Raw genomic sequence first — 21,966 nt, forward strand, 5'->3', positions numbered from 1 at the left:
ACAGATTGCAGTCCCTATTAATCACTTTGTAGGATTCAATGAGGTAAGTAGCCCCTTAAATGCAGATCACCACCCTCATAAAATGAATCGCGGGCCTCTTAGAATGGGAGGCAGGCCTTCAGGATCAAAATGAATGTCTCTGGATATAGTCGCAAGCCTCTAAAGATAATCGCAGGGCTTCCTGCTGTGTTCACATCCAATCAAGTAGATGAAATGCTAACAAAAATGGAGACAGCAACCATTGGTAATGCTAAATGTTGCCCAAATTAGGGACCGCAACACTACTAAACACCAAATGGACTCCCAAACAAAATGCACATATATGCAATGAAGTAACAGACTTCCCAAACAGATTGATATCCTCAGTATTAACCAAATCCTCTAATTCAAACTTCAGATTATTTGCAAAACCACTCCCAACAAAATTAGTCTCCTTAGCGAAAGTGTCAATAGTAGAAGTAACAAAGATTCTCAATTTAATCAAATCTCCATGTTACAGTTAAGACAATAGAGGAGATTCAACAAATATCTAGCATAGAACAAGCACTATACCTCAGCAGTGATTTATACACTTCTCATCTTCAAACCCTTGTACTCCAACAAGGGCATAGAGATCATTAGACTCAGAAATCCTCACAAAGACAACAAAAACAAATGGACAATTGAATGTTTTTTCCTTCACGATGAGCTCATATTTATAATCCCCAAATGGCACTCAGTTTCCCAAACATAACCCCACTCAAGAAGCTTCATCAACACAACATCACTTTATAACATCAAATATAATAAATTGTCTTATAATATAGTAAACTTAATAATTAATTAATAAATATGAGCCAATGTAACAAATACCCCCATACAATGCAGGTGATGACCAACTACCAATGCCACCATCTGCACTGCCAAATATGGCAACTGTTGGGGACATTACAAGTGCAAGTTCCAACCCCTTTTAATAGATGGGCACAATCATCCCCAATTGTTACTTCATCAATTTCTTCTACCATAGTATCTAGGTGTTCTCTGGATCTTGTAATGTGCCTTGATGAGCCACTATCTATTACCTAGGTGTTAAGATTATTTGACACTGGATTCAATAATGTGAAATAGAAAACAAATTTCTTAGAATCCTATTCTATATTTGTTTTTTCAACCTCAGCAAATGATGCTTGTTTCTTTGTTCTGTCAAGACACTTGACTGCATAGTGTCCATATTGATCGCATCTAAAAAATTGGACTTGGGCAACATCTTTCCTCTGCTTGGATCAGCCTTTTCCATGAAGATTTCTCTTTGTTCTGAAATCTTTTTGTTTTTCTTATGAGAATTTGTGTTCAAAACATGGATGTCCTCATTTATAGATTTATGTTTGTTTCCCTTTGTCACGTGTGTAGTTTCTTCTCATAGCTAGTCATATCTTAACCGAGCAAATTTGAGGAGATTTGATCTAGCACTTATTCCTTGAACAAATGACTCTCATGAATTTGGTAGGCCACCTAAGGCAATTGATGTTAATTCTTTGCTATCAATTTCATATCCATCAGTGGACGGATGATCTCTTACCTCAGTGATTCTGATGAAATATGCATTGATGGATTCTCCTTTGTTCATGCTTATGATATTAATTTATCTCTTTAGAGAAAAGGTCATGTTGGTGTTATTTATTTCAAATGCATTTTCAAGAAATTTGAGCAAGGTGTGCAGTCTCTTGTTTTGCCAATATTGGTACTATATGATCCCTAACTGCATCCACTATAAATTTCATGGCTTTTTCATTGTTCTCAATCCATTGAGTTTTCTCTGGTTCATTCTCAAGTTCTAACTTCCTTTCTTTCACAAATGAGTCTAAATCATTCTCTTTTAGGAGCATCATAATTATGTGTTTCCATTATGTGAAATTGTTTGCACCTTCAAGACAATCCTCTAAGATAAGATAAATTTATAAAGAGAAGAAAATAAGGAAGTTTCTCATTCAAAGGGAAAAAATTACGGAGGGTTGTGTCTCCTCGAAAAGGTGCTAATTATGAAGGACTGTGACTCTTTAAAGGAGGGACAATTCTAAAGGGTTGTGAGTCCTTCAAAGCATAAATTGCGAAGCATTATTACTCTTTCAAAGGGCATAAATAATGAATGGTTGTAATTCATGCAAAGCTTAGTTATTATTGAAGGCTATGACCTTTACAAAGGGCAGCCATGATAAATAGGTATGATTCCCACAAATTGGAAGATATCAATGAAACATGGGGATGCATTACCCCCTCCCCCTCCCCACCAAACCCCCAAGATTTCAGAACAAGGACATCTTAGGGACAGGGGGGCAAGAATGGGACATCCCCCCACCTTCATTGTGCCACCCATTAGAAATCAAGATATGGAGATGCACAAAAGTCTCGTGTATTGGGAGACAACGCATCCCCCACTGCAATAACTTAAGAAAGTCATTTTGTTTTAAATTATGCTTTATAAATGTTATTTGAGTTCCATTCAAACCCTAAATGGAGGTAGGTCCCATCTTTGCAACTCCAAGCCTGTAAAAAGCTCTCCAAGCTTCATTTTCCTCACAATTGCATTTCTCACTATTTTCTATAGCAGATAGAGAAGAGCAAAAGGGAGAGAGACGAGTGATTGGACAAGTGAAAGGAGTGAATGCAAGTGAAAGAGCAAGAAGGACAAGAATATCCACTTTCCTTGAAGAGATTCATCAAGCACAAGGTAGGGTTTTTCAACTTTTATTGTTTTATTTTCTAATTTTTATTTCCAAATTTCAAGTTATTTTAAAATGTTGAAAGTTCATTGTTCTTCATTTTTGTTGATCAAATGTTGAATATTTTAAATTTTCTTTTTTCATTTATGTTATTTCATGTTCAAAATCAGAATTTATGATGCATCTTGAGGCAAAATCATAGTAACAAGACTCGCTGCAAGTCAGGCGAGTTGTCTGAGTCAACGAGTCAAGTTACCTCAGCCGGGTCAAAATCACCCGTGACCCTGGCTCGACGGGTCAACTGAGCTGACTCGGCTGACTCGCCTAGGTGACTCAACTGACTCGTTTGACTTGGCTGATTTTTTCTTTTGCCTTTGTAGTTACCTAATCAATGTATGTTATGTATGTGATCAAATTACCTTCTATTTTATGATGTTATTGTGTCTTTAATCTTTATTCAATAACAGGTGCATGGAATTAAATTAAATCCAAAAAAATCTCTAAATTTCAAGGGTTTTATCACTTTGTTGGGTCACTGCCGAGTCACAAGCAAATTCGAGCCGAGTCATGAGTCGAGTTACCCTTGCCGAGTCCGAGCCAGGTTCAAGTCTCGTTACTTTGGGCAAAATGAACAATGTTTCCTGATTCTTCATTTTTCTTTCAAGTTTCATAAATTTTAAATATTGTTTTACACTTTGAAATTTGTTAGAAAGAAATTAAAATAAACATTTAGTTTTTAAAATTTGAATTTTTTATTTTTAAAATATTAAAGTAGGTCAAAGCTAGTTGCTTATTGAATTTATTTTCATTTTTTGAAATGCAGTGGCACAAGCAGCTCTCCTAGTCATGATATGAGTCGGGGATGAGATGGAACTTAGGTCTCATTGTGCAAGTCAATTGAAATATGAAGCTAAGCATGAGGTTGAGCTTGAGAAGAGTGACCATGGGGCTGAGCCGGAAGCCCAAACAAGTTCCATGACTAGTGAACTAGCTTCTATAGATTGCCCCTCCTAGCTTTGGGCAGAGTTCACTAAGGCTTCTTATGACTTCAAGTCTCCTCTCAATCAATTTGTAATCATAAGAAATCGATCATATCTTTCATTTCTTGAAGCTTGGAGTCAAGGCATTGCCAAAATTCATAGTTGAGAGCAACCCTTCAACATAACAAAAAGAAGCAACAAAGGGCTTGAGTATTCAACTAGTTCGCATATTCTTTTATATGTTTGTTTCCAATTTCTTGTATTACTTAATTCGTTGTTTGTAGGCTCATGTTTAGTGGTTTGATTTGGTTTCTTTTATAATATTAATCGATGCTTTGAGTGTGGAGAATCCCCTACATACAATAGAAGGATGGGAAAAAGGAAGTATCTACTCCTTTTTCACTTGCCTTATACATGCAAAGGAGGCTCCAACTTACAAGCAATCAATTATCCCTGGGAGGTTACAAGCAATTAACAATCAATAGGAGGTTACAAGAATAATAACGAGACTCATCGTGAGTCGTCCGAGTCAGTGAGTCAAGTTACCTCAGCCAGGTCAAAATAATTGACCCTGGCTCGGTGGGTCAACTGAGCTGACTCGCCTAAACTTGCCTAACTCGGCTGACTCGCCTAGGTGACTTGGCTAACTCATCTAACTCGGCTGATTTTTAATTTTTTTACCTTTGTAGTTATGTAAACGATGTATGTTATGTATGTGATCAAATTACCTTCTATTTTATGATGTTATTGTGTCTTTAATCTTTATTCAATAATGAGTGCATGGAATTAATTTAAATCCAAAAAAAATCTCTAAATTTCAGAGGTTTTATCACTTTGTTGGGTCACAGGCGACTCTGAGCCAGCTCACGAGTTAAGTTACCCTTGCCGAGTTCGAGTTGGGTCCGAGTCTCGTTACTTTGGTTACAAGCAATCAACAATCAATAGGAGGTTGCAGTTCCAAGAACTAATATTCATTTTAGATGCAACATCCCCATCAAGCTAAGCCGTATCACAACCTTTGTGGCATATGTTTAAGGATTACATCAAGCAAAGGAGTATAACTGTATGAAGCAGATCACAGTGGTCATTACATTAAGTATAGTTCATCCACAAGATCATCTTATTAAGGTTGCATCTAAGAGCCTAAGAGATAGTAAGTGGCTTTGATTTTATACATTTAACATAACATTAATCTTAGATTACCAATTCACGAGCTTATAGTGGAAATCAAGATTGTAATTCGTAATAAGAATAAAGAATTCTAGTAGTTGTCCCTTAATTCCAAAATACCCTGACAGGGGACATTGCAATAATACTCCTATAGCTCACTGTAAGTTTATAAACATAAGAACTTTTATGTTGCCATAATTTGACAAGTGTTCACCATGCTAAGACTCCTAAAGAAATTAACAGAAGATTAAATTTCCAGTCCCTTTGCATATCAATAGTCCCAAGGATTTGGGTCAAGACATTAAATATAGACAAATTGTTATTGATGCACGGTTTTAATTTTCAATTTCATATCATAAAAGCTTAAAAGAAATGCATAATAGGGCTACTAAATATTAATGCAATATAATTTCATCATGACCATTGAAGGCAGAAAACTGTAATCAATAACATCCAAGGAAGAAAATGTAACCAATAACATATAAGGGAGAAAACATTGTGTTACCAATGAGCCAAGTCGTTCATATGCTTCCATCACTCTTGGATCTTCCTCATATTGATAACCAATTTCTAATATCCTTGGACCATTGACTGACCAAAAAGCTTTACGCCCTCCCTCCTATAAGAAGAAATATAATAGTATGTATCAGCATGTCATGTTTATTAGGCATGAGATATTGACTTCTAGGTACAAATATCTTTAATGTTGTAGTGACTTTTACATTAGTTATGTCTCACACCATAATTTAATCTTACACAATGTAAGTTAAACCAATGTAGCTTCCCCCGGCATTGATAAATACACATGCACACTTCAATAGGTACTTTTCTTTCCTCACCACCTTCTCAAAAGGTTTGACATTGGAAGTTTCAATAGCAAAACATTCAAAAAAAAACCAATATGGGTTTGTTATCAATCTTTCCAAAAAAAATCACGCAAATTCAAATCACATTTCAGGTCACTCAGATGCAGAAACTTGTGCAAAACAATCAGACATAAAACAGTGTACACAGCATCTAAAATGCAGAGCCAATCTGGGAAAAAATATAGGTTAGCAAAAAAAACATTAATTAAACAAGGACAGCGCTAAGTTTTCACACAATTACAAAGTTACAAAACCAATGACTTTAGGCTTTTGTATAAAAAATGGCAAAAGTGTTTTTGGGGAAAAAAACATAAGTGCCATTCTACAATCTGTGCTTTTCAATTGCAAAATCTAACTTTCGTCTATTGTTGCAATATTATTGTTGTTCAAAAATTATCTGCAAAATTGCAATCAGTTAGGTGGTTTAAGATTTTAAAATTATAAAAAATTGATCTGTTCAAAACCTCAATAAGTATCTTCATTTTCTAGTTGAAGTTTAATTTGTGTTTTATGGTCTTGCATAACTCTTACAAATTCACAAAATTTAGTGTTACATAGTTCTTTAAAACTCGCCATTATAAAATATAATATTTGGAATCACAAGATACCTAAAATGTGTTCGAGTCTCTGTCCACATTGTTTTGGGGAAGGAAATTTGACCCCCCTGCAAACACTGGTAATTTTGATAGGAGAAACAAAGATGACCTCGAGTACTCAAAATATATCTCTAGTGATCACATTGCTTAAGTACAAACAGTAATTCTATTATTGTCCGGTAAAGGAGTTTGTCATGCATTTTATCTTTAAAAACTGTAATTGTTCACAAAGATGACCAAAGGTTGTTTCTTATCCAAACAAATGCACAGAAAGATCTAATTGATCAATTATCTGCCAAAAACAAATTAGTAGATGACAAAGATATGAATATCTTAAACTATTTGCCCCTTTCCTAATAGACATTTATTGTCTTTGGATCTATCGGCCAAGAGTTAAACATAAACCTTTCAGCAGATCAAAACATATATCTCCTACAAAGGAAGGCAATAAAAACATCTGGGGGAGTAAGTTTTGGATATATTTAAGTGTTTTTGCTCACAACACAAAGGCAAAAAGTAAATCAATTTCTGAAAAAGGAATTACAAAATGTCATCAAAACCCAAAGTGAAGTGTCTCTGCTTGCACATGTTCAGCCACGTCATGAAGGAATATGGGATTCCAACCTGCAACAGTTTTCCTTCCTACCTAGTACTCTACAAATACTCAAATGATGATCAAAAGGCTAGAGAAATGACCATTTTGACACTCAAACCTGCACAGTAAGGAAGAGTATAGCACTAGCATGCAGACTGTTTACCAGACAAATAATCCTTGTCACTTAAATCTGAAACACTTCAAATCATCTGCAAAGAAATAATACAAACTCCCCTTCAATATTGGATCTTCAGAAAACAAGATAACTGCTCCCAGATCAGCATGCCAGGCCTGAAGTTTTAACACAGAAGACTCAAAGAGGTTTGTTCAACACTCCCCCTCCTTTGGACCTCCAATCTCCTTGCATTTCCCCCTTAAACATTTTACCCAACACTCCACTAGATTGGAGGAAATATAAAGAACATTCAAGGCACTTTATGAGCAAGGCTTTGACTGGAAAGTTACTTGCCCAGCTGGGAAGTCATATACCCATGACACAAAACAGGGTACCCTTAAAAACATTCCTCCAAAAGCACCCACAGCGAACTGAAAACCAACCATTAACAACTGCAAATAACTGTCAAGGGCCAGATGTCTCTTCCTTAGTCGGTAGTCTTCCCAAATACCAAGTGATTTGCACCTCATGTTAAGATGCCAACTAATGCAATGAAAACCAGCTCAAGAAGACAACCTCCCAGGATAAATTCAACCAACAAACAAGACTCGGAATTATACCTAACCAGATTGCTCAGTATTAAATGAGATAACCTAGAAGGGATTTGAAATTTGTCCTTAATTCCAGAAACTTATCAGCAAAACGAGTCTTGTGGTCTGCCTGATGGGTTCATTGAAAAATGAATACACATTGAAAACCACCAAACAACTCTACACAATGAAAAGAATCGAACAAGAAATCAGCCATCAAAATGCCTAGAGCATTTCATTGTTCCTTGAAACCAAACTCCAAACTCCATGAAAACCTGAATAATTTCTGTGTGAAGTCACCTAACCAGCTAAGATGGATATTTCCACCATTAAAACTAGTGAATATTGATGAGAGTTTTCATCATCAATCAACTCCTAAGAATTCATTGTTAACTCCTAGAGCATCTCAATATGTGTGCAACCCTAAATACTACAAATGTGAACCCCACTCCTTTTATAGAGTTTGAGGGAAAAAGAGAAATTCAAAATTCAAAATAAATTATTTATTCCCTCAAAGTCCCTTTTACAATTTAAAGCATGGTTACATCACCCTGGGTGAGGGGGGGACAGCAAAACAGGGGACAAGTTTCTGGGACGGGGGTACAGAAGGGCCTTAATTTGGGGCAAATGGGGGGACGGTGGCGAGGGACAGGAAGGGGGGTATACATATGTACATGGTACTTAAAATGCTAGTTATAAAAATAATGTATTGCAATATTAGATATAAAGATGTAAAAGAGTAAATACTTGAACATTTCAGTGAATTGAAACATTGAACATTAAACATAAATAGTCGAATCTGCAAATAGTCAACATCAGGATGTCCCCCATTCTTGGTGGTGGTGGTGGAACTTGGTGACGCTGTTGGAGTCCCCAAGTCCCCAGTGCGTTGAAGTCTCCGGCATGTGGGGCAGGGGGGGGGGGGGGAGTATGCGTCCCTGTGTTACTATGATTTAAAGTTAACATGTGTAAGTCCCCTTTTCTCGAGGCATCCAATGTCGAAAAACAACTCCGCCTTGTTAGATTAAAACACTCTATGAAAATATTTATAAGCTTTATAGCTTTAGTGTAATAACTTAAATATCTGAAACCACTTTGTAAAAAGCACTGCCAATGCACCAAAAACTTAATCTAAACACACAAAGGAGGAACAGATGATGAAGAATGATGTTAAGTCCCAAAACAAGCACTTATTAAAAATGGCAGTGTCCAACAACAATATAGAACCCTAAAGACCCAAAACACTATAAAGAACATCACCACAGTCCTCAAAACCAATTGAACTTCAAAACATCATCAAATGCCCATAAAAAACTTGACACTAAGCTCTCCAAAAAAACATTGGAATTCTCCCACCTAGAAACTAAAAGAAAACAACAAAAAACTGACCAACATTCACAAGAATAGTATGGCATAAAAAAGGGGACAATACAAATGTTTTCTCAACTACTAAGAAATAAAATGGCAAATACTAAATACTTGAACGTTGAAGTTTTCTCAATTCTTCACTCTTCTTGTTGTAGCAATCAATTAGAAATGAAAATGTGACAAAAAAAAGCTTGGAGGTCATTTGAAGGAATGAATGACCATAGTTGGTCCCTACATACACTGAGGATTCAAATAGAACCAAAGAAACAATTAAAAAGTGTGATCTTTATGTTTAAAAACATACATTTGCAATGTCCCATTTTCTAGGCCAGTGAATTTTGATGCATCATTAGCTTGTTTTGCCTTGTCCTGTCGGCTAATCAGGATATCTTGAAGATCGAATTGAGTTCTAGCCTAAGCAATTTAAGTTTCCAAGCTATCAGGGTTGTTTCAAGGGGTTTTCCAAATACTTACATTTATAGTAAGCTAATAGGCTCAACATTTTTGGCATTTCGATATTGGATTGGGAGCATCATGTTGAGACCTTTCCAGCGAGCTATCGTTCATGTTTATCTAAGTCCATTTGATCATTAATTTTAATGCCGAAAGATTTAAATGGTTTATTAGTAAAGTGATGTTTAAACTTAAAACATAAGTTCATATTTTTAATGTCAAATTATTATTGTGTGAGAACTTTATTTTTTTATGTGGGAAGTGTTAAGTTTGTAGCTTTAGTCAGATTGATTCGATTATGAGATTCATTGTTAATGGTAAATTGTCATTTAGGCAAATATTCTTATACATATATGTAACAACCAGATTTCCCAAGTCTTAATTAACAACTAACATACTCAAAGAAATTCAGTTGTTATTTCATTTTCATAGGAAGACAGTTAAATCAGTTTTGTTCATATGAAAGAGATTGACGGTTAAAAACAATTAAACAAAATTTCTTAACTAAGAACTTAAAACACCAGCAATGAATTTACTATAGAAATTAAAATCCACATACCTTGGAATTTGAACCAAGAAATCATTGTAGGGATGTTTTTGCAACCAACTATATTAGTCCACAAATACCACTATAACAATATCAAATAACAACTACCATCCAATACCGCTATATCAGAATCAAATGACGATTACCATTTAACACCACTATGTCAGTTAGGGCATCACATACTACTGTATCAATTAGGGCATCGATTACCACTGGATCATTTAGAGCATCAAATACCACTGTATCAATTAGGGCTTTGGATACCATTGTATCATTTAGGGCTCCAGATACCACTGAATCAATTAGGGCTTCAGATACCACTATATCATTTAGGGCTCCAATTACTATTGTATCATTCCTTTCTTTTCGATTACTTAATTGTGGCAATAACATAAGATTAGAAGATATGCTCATATTTATTATTCATATAAATGAAAGATTGATATAATAATACATCAGATAAATCTATCTCTTGCAGCTAAATGTAAAATAACTATAATGATGATATAACTCAATTTATCTTACCTTAATCTTGCATATACATCGTAAAAGTAAAAATACCTGTTTATGACAAACAATTGAATGTGTAGCTTATCTTTGTCTATTGTACGTCCAACAACTTGGGGAGAGGTGAAACATTCTCTTTGGACCATAACTTATCCCCACACAATCTCTATCGAGAAAGGCCCTCTCTACTTGGAGTAGACAAGAAACATCTTGTCATCCACTGAGCATCCTGATATCTAATCTCACCACTCAACGTGACAAAAGGAGAATACAATAAACATGACCATGCATGAGCTATTAAATGTTTTCTTCTAAAAAAAATAATAAACATTCTTATATCACATTTGATTCTATTTTCTTGATATTATAGATCTCTTTCTCCCAACTCTTCACCCTTTTCCTTGGCTATACAGCCAGATGAGTCCAAGGTGTTTAAATTCTCAGAACAACCAGTTCTTTCTATTGATTCTCAACTATTTCATAATTAACGTATATTCCAACTTATCACAATCTGTGACTTGAGAGATTATATTCTTTAAAGATTTCAGAATTGATTGTTTAATTCTAATATCCAGTAGCATAATGATTTATGGATCCACACTTTGGTTACTTGGTTATCATTGGCCATAAACAAGGCCAAATTAAAGAAGTTCAATCTATAAATTCAAACAATATATCAATTAATGGCAAATGATTGCTTCTAGCATTTCACATTTCTGTGATTTAAAACTTACAAAAACTCTTTGTATTTTAGCTTCCATTGGTTTAATACTTTACGATTCCAAGACTTGGTACTTTACTATCAACCATAACAAGGTTTTCCTATGATTATTCAAGATTGAATATAGCTTGCAATTCTATTGTTATGGAAATTGGAAAGATTAACTGATTATGAAGGAATAAATTTAACAATACGGAAAGACTAATCATTCACATGACCTAGTATATTATTTGGAGTTGCCTGAGCTTTGCTGAACACTAGATATTCGTCCTTCTTCAATTGAACTCTCAGATTATAATGGCAGCTTCGACTTCAAAAGAAAATATATACGGCAGCATGCACAAAACGTCAATACTTAATCTGCAGAGGTTCCGAGTTTGCCAAAGGTTCGATGGTAATGGAAACCTGAGCTAAGAGTATGCAACTTATATGAGGAATGAGGAAGAGTTGTGTTATAGCAGAGGTTATTATGGAAAAGTACCTCTTGCAGCAAGACAATCGGTTGATATATATAATCTCCATCTTCCAAACACAACTTAGTGAAAGGAGTTGTGCCTTCTTGGCTTCCACCGGTTTAAAAGATTATAGCTGATTCAAATTCCAAATGTTTTAATTCGATTAAAACAAAGAAGAGGAAAAGAAAAACTAAATGGTTGGAAGATAAAGTTGGAAAGATTATTGTCAATTTATCATACCAAGTGTTAATCAGTTAAAAGCAAAGAATATTAAAATGTAAAGAATACAGTTAGAAGATTATAATTCAAATATTATTATAATTTGAATGTTATTATTATAATATATACTTGCATACGTTCATGTAAGTATATCAATAGGGTGACATCATTATATTAAGTTATTATAATATAATGGTGCCATTTCATTTTTATTTTTATACGCACGTATATAAATATTTATTATAATAATATGATGAAAGATCAATTAAAATCCTTTGAGGTACAATTTATATTTTAATTAAATTATTTTATGTTTTCCTAGATTATTTTCTTAATAGCTCATGCGGGTTCCACAAATGTATCCTGTGTTCAAGTCGCTAGGTCCTCAACCCATTTGCCTAGAGATTGTGATGCTCCTATGCCTAATTCTTTTCTGACAATGCTTCCACCCCTTTGATGTGCTTCCTACAAGGAAATTCTCCGCAGTTAAATCATATTATCATAGCAAGTTATAAATAATCATAATGGCTAACCGTCTATTCAATTTTATGAATTCGTGATAAATAATTATAATGACTAACCATCTTACCATTTCACAAGATAATAACAAATTTAACTGTCAACTGACTTCATGTGAACCTCAACGGCTATATTTTAAATTAGGTCAAAATTTGGGATGTAATAATATACATATACATATATATATAATACATATTATATATATATATATATATATATATATATATATATATATATATATATATATATATATATATATATATATATAATATGCACAAATGATTATTTATATTATTGTTAATATATATATTATTATCTAATGATGATTAACCGTAAAGACATGTCTCTTCATATTTATAAGTCTTCAAATTTGCATTCAGAACACACCAACAAAAATGGCAATGTTATTACATTTGCATAAAACGATCGTTAATACAACAACATGGTATTAGAATAATAAACCACATGTCAGCAAGAAATGGAAGGATACGTTCGAGCTCAATATGACCTAATCATTTCCTTAGCGTGATGGATACGTTTGAGCTCAATGAATGAAAAATGAGATATACCAACATTCAAGAGGCACGAATTACATAGATTTAGTAGTCAATGACTAATATATTAAATAACCCTTATAATATTAATAGGAAAAACAAACAAATGGGCAGAGATATATTGAAGAAGTAAATCATGGTCAATTATTCTAATGAAAAATTCGTCTAGTGACTTACACTACCTGACATGGATTTTCCACCCCTTAATAATCAATTGAACATTTGAAAGAAATTCAATAGTCAATTTTGACCATTTACATTATTTATTACATATAGTGTCATCGTCGTAGAAGGATATAACTTGGTATCAAATATAAGAATGAAGCATGAAATGCTTTTATCAAGGAATGTTAAATTTCTTAATAAATATGTTAGTCAAAACCAACAATGAAGAGAGTTTGTGAATTATATGAAAACAAGGGAAAATATATTGGACATACCCAATTAATAATTGTAGATGAAAAGCTTAGAAGTAGACTAAAACTAGTACCTTGCCATTGATGGTGACATATAAACTATTCTCTTGCAGCGTGGTTACCACTGAAGTGTTAAGGGAGATTGGTACTCAACCCTCATAAAACAAGATGCAAAGTATGGAAGAATCATTTCCAATTTTAGTGACCAAGTATCTAGACAATTCTCCACACCAAGTTGTAGTAATCAAGTTACAATATTAATGTATAATAATCATTCAAAAACCCCCATGTAGGTTACTTGATATGGAGAATATTGCAGACGTAATGATGAAGAGAATATAAAAGATAATTTCAGGTCTACGAAGGGTTAGATGGATAGATATACAAATCATTCTTGAGCAGATATATAAGACTTACATAGATAATCCAGCACATACACTAAATCCATGAAAAATAAATGGATAGAAAGGTTAAGAAGTGTATAGAATGTTTCAAGATTGTGAAAGGTTCCATAGGCAGATTCGAATGTTATAAGTCCACTACCATTCTAGCACACTTGTAAAGAAATTTTTGTGGCAAACTTGAGAGGTTGACTCAAGAAGCTTATGTCGATGTCAACCAAAGCTCCAATATCATGAATTTGTCATATGATGGATAACATTAATTACAATTAGAATGGCCAAACTATCAGAATCGTATAGTTATGGTTACCGAAGAATTTGAACCATCAATGGTTATTTGCTTGATGACCAAAGCTCTAAGTATGAGTAATAGATTCATGAACACTCTAAATCAAATATTAGTATATGGTGGATGGGTTTAGAGAAATGTCAATACTCATTTGCCTCTATCGATAAGTTCAATGAATGTTTAGATCTTCATTGGATGAAAGTACCAAACTAGAAAGAAGATTAATACTCATGAAGAAGTTACTAATAGAGATAGACGCTAATATCATTCTAGATGATTGTCTCTCATTAGACTTGATATTGATTGAAAACTCTATAAAAATAAAACATATGGGAATTTTACATTGTAGGGTGGGGAAGAATGATTACCTTAACCCAATGTTTTCCCATTGGAGCCATTTTCTAATTTGATGCATATGGAGCTTCATTGGAGCAATCAATATCAAGAATGTTGATGTACAAATAAGTATTTTTATGTATTACATTTATCTACTCATTATAGTCTCTCTTATTTGTATCTCTATATGTACTATATGAGCTATTTTCCTTCATCTTTTCCTTTGTATCTAAAGATGATCTTGCAGGAAAAGAAGGCCGATACTTTACACGTGCTACCAAATATTGTACAGACTCAATCTTATGATAGCAGCTCAAAAGAAGCTGTGATCTAGAATTCATTAGTCCTCTAATGATCAATGAGGTTCTTGAAATTGAATATTCTTGATGATTGAGATTATGAGTATTCTTCCATTAAGAGGGAGTTTGACATTTCTTCAAAAGCAACATAGGAGTTCCGCAGATTGATACTCAGAGGGAGTCTCAAAATACATGTGTATAAATGCATGATTTTGATGGGCCTACCCTGTGTACATCATGAGGAAATAACGACTTATCACCAGAAAGAAAGAAGATTGATATCTATTTCAAAGGGAGTTCAACAGGCATCCTTAGGTGAAGAGAGTTCTAAGGGAGTAACTAGAGGACCTGACTTCCCAGGATCGTTGTTTAAAGGGAGAATTTTGAAGTGTGATATTTTCTCGATAAAGGAAAAGATCAAAGTGAAATTCCTTGTAATGCATTCTTCTCTGTGAGGGAGAATTTGAGCTTAAAGCCCTTGTTCCACCCTCTAACTCGGTACATGGTGGTTACTACTGTGCATATGTGGATTATGTCATGAAAGGTGACGATCTTTCATTGAGATATATATATATATATATATATATTGAAGGTTGTAAGGTGACAATCTTATCAATAGTTTGACCTATTGTTATGATAGGCTTCATTAAATTGTTGTCCCGGAGTGTCGTAAGTCATGATAACGAACGTATCATGATCAGACTTCATGAAGTTGTTGTCCCAAAGTTTCGAAAATCATGATACTTGTCATGATAGAGACCATAACATTGTGATTTCTTGTTATCTGATGGACTACATTAAGTTGTTGTCCCGAAGTGTCGAAAATCAAATAATTCATATCCTACTAGGATATAACATAATCTTTTGGTAGGCATCAAGGACTTGATGCCAATGCACATACCAAAAGAATATAAATATGATGAATATCATATCACTTATATTTCCTGTTGAATCATACTTCACATTATATTGAGAGATAGCATTTAAGTTGATGAATATATGTTGATATCCTTAAAGTTGTCATTCTAGGAATATTATACTGACATGATATCTCTTCATATACTTAAGAGCATAATGTGTTCTATAACAATCCTCCCTAGCTAAGAGGGAGTGTTAAGTTTGTAGCTTCTATCAAATTGATTTGATTATGAAATTCCTTGATGATAAATCATCATTTAGACAAATTTTCTTATACATATACATATATATAAATATATATTATTATAATACATATTATATTATGTATGTTATATTATATATATAATATGTATAATATGCATATATGGTTATTTATATTATTGTTAATATATTTATTACTATCCATTGATGATTAACTTATAAGTCTTCAAATTTCCATTTGTAACACGCCAATAAAAATGGCAATGTTATTCCATTTGCAAAAAACAATCTTTAATACAACAGAAAGAAGGATATTTTAAAAGGAAATAAAGAAATAAAGAAAGGAAAGTGAAGAGTCACCAAGTTGGTCTTAAAAGAAAGAAGAAAGCTCATTTGCAAGATACTTGGTTTTTGATTTTGGATTTCATTTTATCTCTTGGAGAGTTCTAGAAAGCGTTAGCTTTCATATAATAATATATAAATATATATTATTATAATACATATTATATTATGTATGTTATATTATATATATAATATGTATAATATGCATATATGGTTATTTATATTATTATTAATATATTTATTATTATCCATTGATGATTAACTTATAAGTCTTCAAATTTCCATTTGGAACACGCCAATAAAAATGGCAATGTTATTACATTTGCAAAAAACAATCTTTAATACAACAGAAAGAAGGAAATTTTAAAAGGAAATAAAGAAATAAAGAAAGGAAAGTGAAGAGTCAACAAGTTGGTCTTAAAAGAAAGAAGAAAGCTCATTTGCAAGATACTTGGTTTTTTATTTTGGATTTCATTTTATCTCTTGGAGAGTTCTAGAAAGCATTAGCTTTCAGCAGGTGAGAGAATGGAAACCCTTGAGCTTGGAGACAACGGATGGAAACTCATTCTCAACTGGAGACATCGTGCAAGTGTTTCATGTAGTGCTTCAATTTTATATTTCTAATATCCAATCTTCTTGTATTTTATGTAATTACAATTGGATTTAGTGGTTGTTTTACTGAAGAAATTCATGATGTCCTTTTTGAATATTCATTTCTGCTGAAGATTTGAATATAACATCATTTCAATGTTTAAATTTATGTTGGGTATTTTATATTGTTTCTAGGGTTTTGGCTAGTTCAAATCTGAAATATATTGTATGAAATATATTTAAGTTTTGGCCAAATACCCAGTTCGAGATGTTACAACAGTATGAGATTTGGTTTTCCTGCCAGCCTGTGGGGTTTCAATAGCAACAGATTTATCCAGAGTTCTGAACTCTTTATTCGATTTGGGAAATAGATTGCTCAAGAAGAAGTTATTTTCATCTACTCAATAAGTTTTAGGAAGTTTAAAGTTCCAAGTTTAGTATATTATTGAAGAAGTCTGATTAGACTCTTTTATTATGAGTTTAAAATCATTGGGGATCCCATGAAAGGAATATGTCTTTATCGAATATTATTCTAAGCTAAAGGTTTAATATAGCACAGTTGTTGTGAATAATTGAATAAGGCAATAACATTTCATTGAAAAAGATTAAAATACCAAGCTATCTTTACACGCCTATCTTGATTAAAGACTGGCACTAATATCATTTGATTGTCTTTGGACTTCATTGTCGAAGGTCATTGCAAGTCTAAAGATTAATATAAATTAATATTGATTCGTGGGCTGAATTAATAATATGATCTTTTAAAATAATGGAGTGATTTGTTGAGTGAATTATTTCAAAGATGCTTTAATTAATTGGAAGCCAAAATACTATCTTCTGGAGACCAACACTTAATATTTTATGGGTCTCAAATTTTATTTAAAAGGGACTCAAAGAAGAGTTCTCACATTTGCAAGCAATTACAAAAGGGGTGAAAAAGATGAAATCAGATTATCTACATCTTCTTTCAGATCACAATCATCTTCTCAATCTTGAGAGATTTATTCAGAGGCATTAAGGAAGAAGGAAGAAGTAGACACCCTTACCTTCGAGCTCTCAAATACTAGGAACTGAAGAGCACACAATTATACTAAGGGGGGTGAATCAATATGATAAAAAAATTGTCAATTTAAAACTTTTTATCCAAACAATTACTTTAATAACTTTAAATGTCGAAATCAATAATTATGCACTTGAACACAATGACACAAGATTTATGTGGAAACCCAATGCAAGAGAAAACCACGACAATAAATGTTTTTATATAAACTTGTTCTTTTACAGTGATTTGTAGGCTATGCCCTACTAGAGGCTCCAACCCCTAAGTTTACGAGCACCGACTCACTGGAAGCACCAAATCCCACACTTCACAGGCTTCGACCTACTAGAAGCACCAACTCCTGCATCTGTCTTCATAAGTACCAACCCACAGCACAAAAACTTCTCTTCCACCTTGATAGTGTTGCTTACTTCAACTAATGATGGACACTTTTATTGCACACTTTTCCCTTCTTATCTTTGAATAAATTTATATTCTCCTCTCCTTCTAAAATCAGCCAATCACTCTTCTATACTTCACATTTTACCTCTGTCTGCATATTCTTTATATAATTTGCATCTATATGTTCTTCTATATCTGTATGTAGATCTCACAAATTTTCTTTTATGCCTTTTATATGATTATCCTTCATATCTGAATTTATCTGGAGACATATATCTGATTAAAATCAGAATACATATGTAGTTAGTTTATTCACTACCATTACTTCATTCATCTGTATATTCAGTTTACACACTTTTCTTGATGTGCTTTCCTCTAGTCTAAATCTGCATATATCTTTTTAATGTTCTTTACTGCCTTCGCTTAACAGAGATCTCTGTTCTGAATCCTGATATTCTTATTTCTTCCACTGTTTTACTTCTACTTTTCCAACCACTCACATATTTTCTTCCAAATGAAACTCTTCTTATTTATATTAACAAATATGAATAGATGTGACCTTTCAAAAACCAAAGTTATGTCTCCTCCTTTAACAAAATTAAACAATATTTTTAATTGCAGTTTACACTTTATTATAATTTAAATCTTCTATGGCATAAACACTTTATAATCCAATATTTATACAATTCATCCCCATAGTCTTTATTTTCATGTTTGATAGCACTTATGTGACACGGAAAGTTTGACGTGGCCATGCATATTGCAGGCAGACATTTTCTAAAACACCCAACAGTATTGCTGTTCCTGTTGCATCTCTTTCCAAAAGACTTCAACGCCCAACTCAAGCAGACACTGGAATAGGTTGTTGCGTTCCATACAATCGAATTGAGTCTATGATATTAGATGACCAATGTATTTAATTTGCATATTACTATGTTGCCGTTAATTAATCCATACCTTCCAAAGTTCCCAGCGGCTCTTAAATGAGGACATGGCAAACAAAGCTGACGTGTGTATTTGACTCCAATGCCGTCAAGACTTCTGAAGTTCACGATTCCATCAGTACAGTAATGAATTTGGTTGTCTTTTCCATCATATTCGTACTCATTGTGTGTCAAATATTTATTGATTCTTTTACAGAAATTGTTAGTCTCAGATTTTTGAATTATCGGGCTCTATATTAAACTTGGTATATCCTTCCTTACATGACGTGGCAATCTTAACCTAATTCCATGTTACTTGTCGAATATGTTATAAAAGCATGTATCAAAATACTGCTGAAGACTCAGTGCTGACTGAAGAGCCCCAAAGAATATCTGACACTGTCGCTGCATACTCCAGAGTTATCTAACAATGTGTACAAATATACATTTATGACACGAGACATTCATACTGGCCCTTTTTGTCTCTTACCAACATCTTATTCAATATACCATGATTAGCTCTGTATAAAATATTATTTTTGTCTTACATGACTTTTCAACGAAATATTCGGAATTCTTGTTTGTGGATAAGACAATAAAATTTGTCTTTTTCTTATTTTGTTATTTTCTGCTGTTTGACTTTTCTTATTTTGTCTTACGTATTTATCCATTTTGCTGTTGTTATTTACTGCTGTATATACTTCTGCTTGGTTCTTTCTATATAGATATAACGATTGTGTCTATTGTTATGTCTACATTCTGTAGAGTTCATCCTTTGTATTTGTCACTGTATACCATGTTCTGGTATGGTCGAACTTCACTCTTACATTCAGATTCCCATCATCGTTGTTCTCTGTGTATTGCCAACGGGAACTACTTAAATTTATTTTTCTTCCGTACTGATGACACTTTGACCTGCTATGTTTTATCACTCTCTATCATGCTTCTCCAATATCAAACTTCATCATCTTATATGCAGACTGAATTTACCTATCACCAAGCATAGCCAAACATTCGTTGCTGAAGTTATATCTCTCTGTTTCCATCTTCATATTCTTTTCTTAATAACTGAGACTTCAAACATGTGTGCTCTATGACTCCATTTAATCTGCTAACCCTTTAATCTGACTGAGTGTATAATATATAAACTACTTATTGGTTCCTTGAGTCGCTTCATATTATTGCTGTTATTGCTGTTAACTATGGTAGACTTTCGTACTATTATAACTGGTTGTACCTTTCTTATATCATGCGTTGCTGCCTTAATCAGACACTGCTTCTATCCTTGGTTTATCAGGCTGTATATCATCTTCAATTAGCTGAAGATGTCCATTTTTATTACTGTGTAATCATTTCTTTTACGGCTCTACTAGTTCGTGAATGTGCACCATAGTTCTAAATTGCACATCTGACTTAAACAGATCTGTCTTTTTCAAATGCAATACCCAATTCTGCTTTCTACATTCTTCATAGCCACTTCTCTTTAATGTTTAATATTGCATCGATTTCATATATATTTTATTCAATATATAATACATCAATAACTAATCTCGTCAATATCCCTGTTTGTCTCTGCACCATTGCAATGTTTATAATCAGTCTTATGCATATAAAGATTGATATATATTTATCTATCTATGTTATGGATGATTTTGTGTATCATGTTGTCCTACATTTTGTCACCACAAAATATGTATGTAACAGTCCGAAACATTTTTAACTTAGAGTTGTTTCTCTCTCAGTGAGATCATTATTTAATTGGGTAGCATTGCTCAATCAATCAATGCCAATTAATATAATGAATCTTTTTACCGAAGGCTCTCGTCAAGATTTTTTAGTTTTTTTCTGTTTGTTGATCCTATGCTTGATTTTTGAAGCCTTCAACATCATTTTTCTCATTTTTGAGTGTCTTTGTTGGCTTTTGGCCCTTTGGTTTTACTCAAATTATTGCTTTCGGTTTTCCTCCTTTGATTCGATCTATCGTAGGGCTAAGTTGGAATTCCCAATCAAAAGATATGATCACTTTAGTGCCAAAAAAATAGACCTTTATATTTTTAAGTTGACATTCACTTTTTGAAAAATTTAACATAAATTCATTTTTATGCTATGTTTTTAAGTTACTTTATCATTTCAATTTTTCACTTAAAAGTAACTCTACTGCACTTTATGTTATATTTTTAAGTTGAGTTATTTTTTAATTTTTCACTTAACTGACTATATTAACTATATAGTTTGATTTAATTTTTTAAATCAAAACATCATGACAAATATTACTTTTAAAATGATGTAAATATTATTTATGATCCATTTGAGTAATATTTACTCAAAAATTAAATTGACATGTGCTTAATTCATCACTTGAGTTGTGCTTTACATGTCTACAAGCACGTTTTCATCAAACTATGCAATTGCACCTAAAAGGTGTGATTTTGAATGAAAATGTCTTTGAGAACACTTCAAACATGTAATTACGTGTATTTTAAAATATGCAATGACCCCCAAAAGGTGAGACATGCATATTACACGTGTTTTCAAAACATGCAATAACACCCACAAGATGTGTTTTTGTCTAAAAGTTGTTTTTGTGCAAAATTTAAAACATGCATATGCACCTAAAAGGTGTGTTTTTGCTTGTGGCTCCATTTAAAACATGCAGTAGCACCTAAAAGGCGCATCTTTGCCTTCAAGACTCATTTTGAAGTTTTCAAAACATGTGTTTGCACCCAAAAGGAGTGTTTTTGATAAGGAAGTCTCTTTTGGTGATTTTAAAACATGTAATTGCACCCAAAATGTGTGATTTGTCTTTAACTCCATGCATATGTCTTCAAGAAACCCGAAATTGAACATTCAAA

General features: G+C 33.1%; 1 protein-coding gene across 6 annotated transcripts in view; it reads right to left on the reverse strand.

The window, feature by feature from the left end:
- LOC149536833 (ARM repeat superfamily protein) overlaps positions 1 to 21,966 on the reverse strand; it is a 245,597-nt gene that overhangs the window by 12,757 nt on the left and 210,874 nt on the right. For 4 of the 6 annotated variants that reach the window (XM_089804937.1, XM_089804942.1, XM_089804941.1 and 1 more), the window contains one exon: positions 5,358 to 5,471. The exons of the other annotated variants lie outside the window; for them this stretch is intronic. In XM_089804937.1, the coding sequence (XP_089661063.1) occupies positions 5,358 to 5,471 (114 nt within the window). The remainder of the gene's footprint in view (positions 1 to 5,357; positions 5,472 to 21,966) is intronic. 6 annotated transcript variants of the gene reach the window in all.

This window comes from Cupressus sempervirens, chromosome 10 (genome assembly GCF_028749045.1).
Source record: "Cupressus sempervirens isolate cs-2001-9-10 chromosome 10, ASM2874904v1, whole genome shotgun sequence".
NCBI lineage: Eukaryota > Viridiplantae > Streptophyta > Pinopsida > Cupressales > Cupressaceae > Cupressus > Cupressus sempervirens.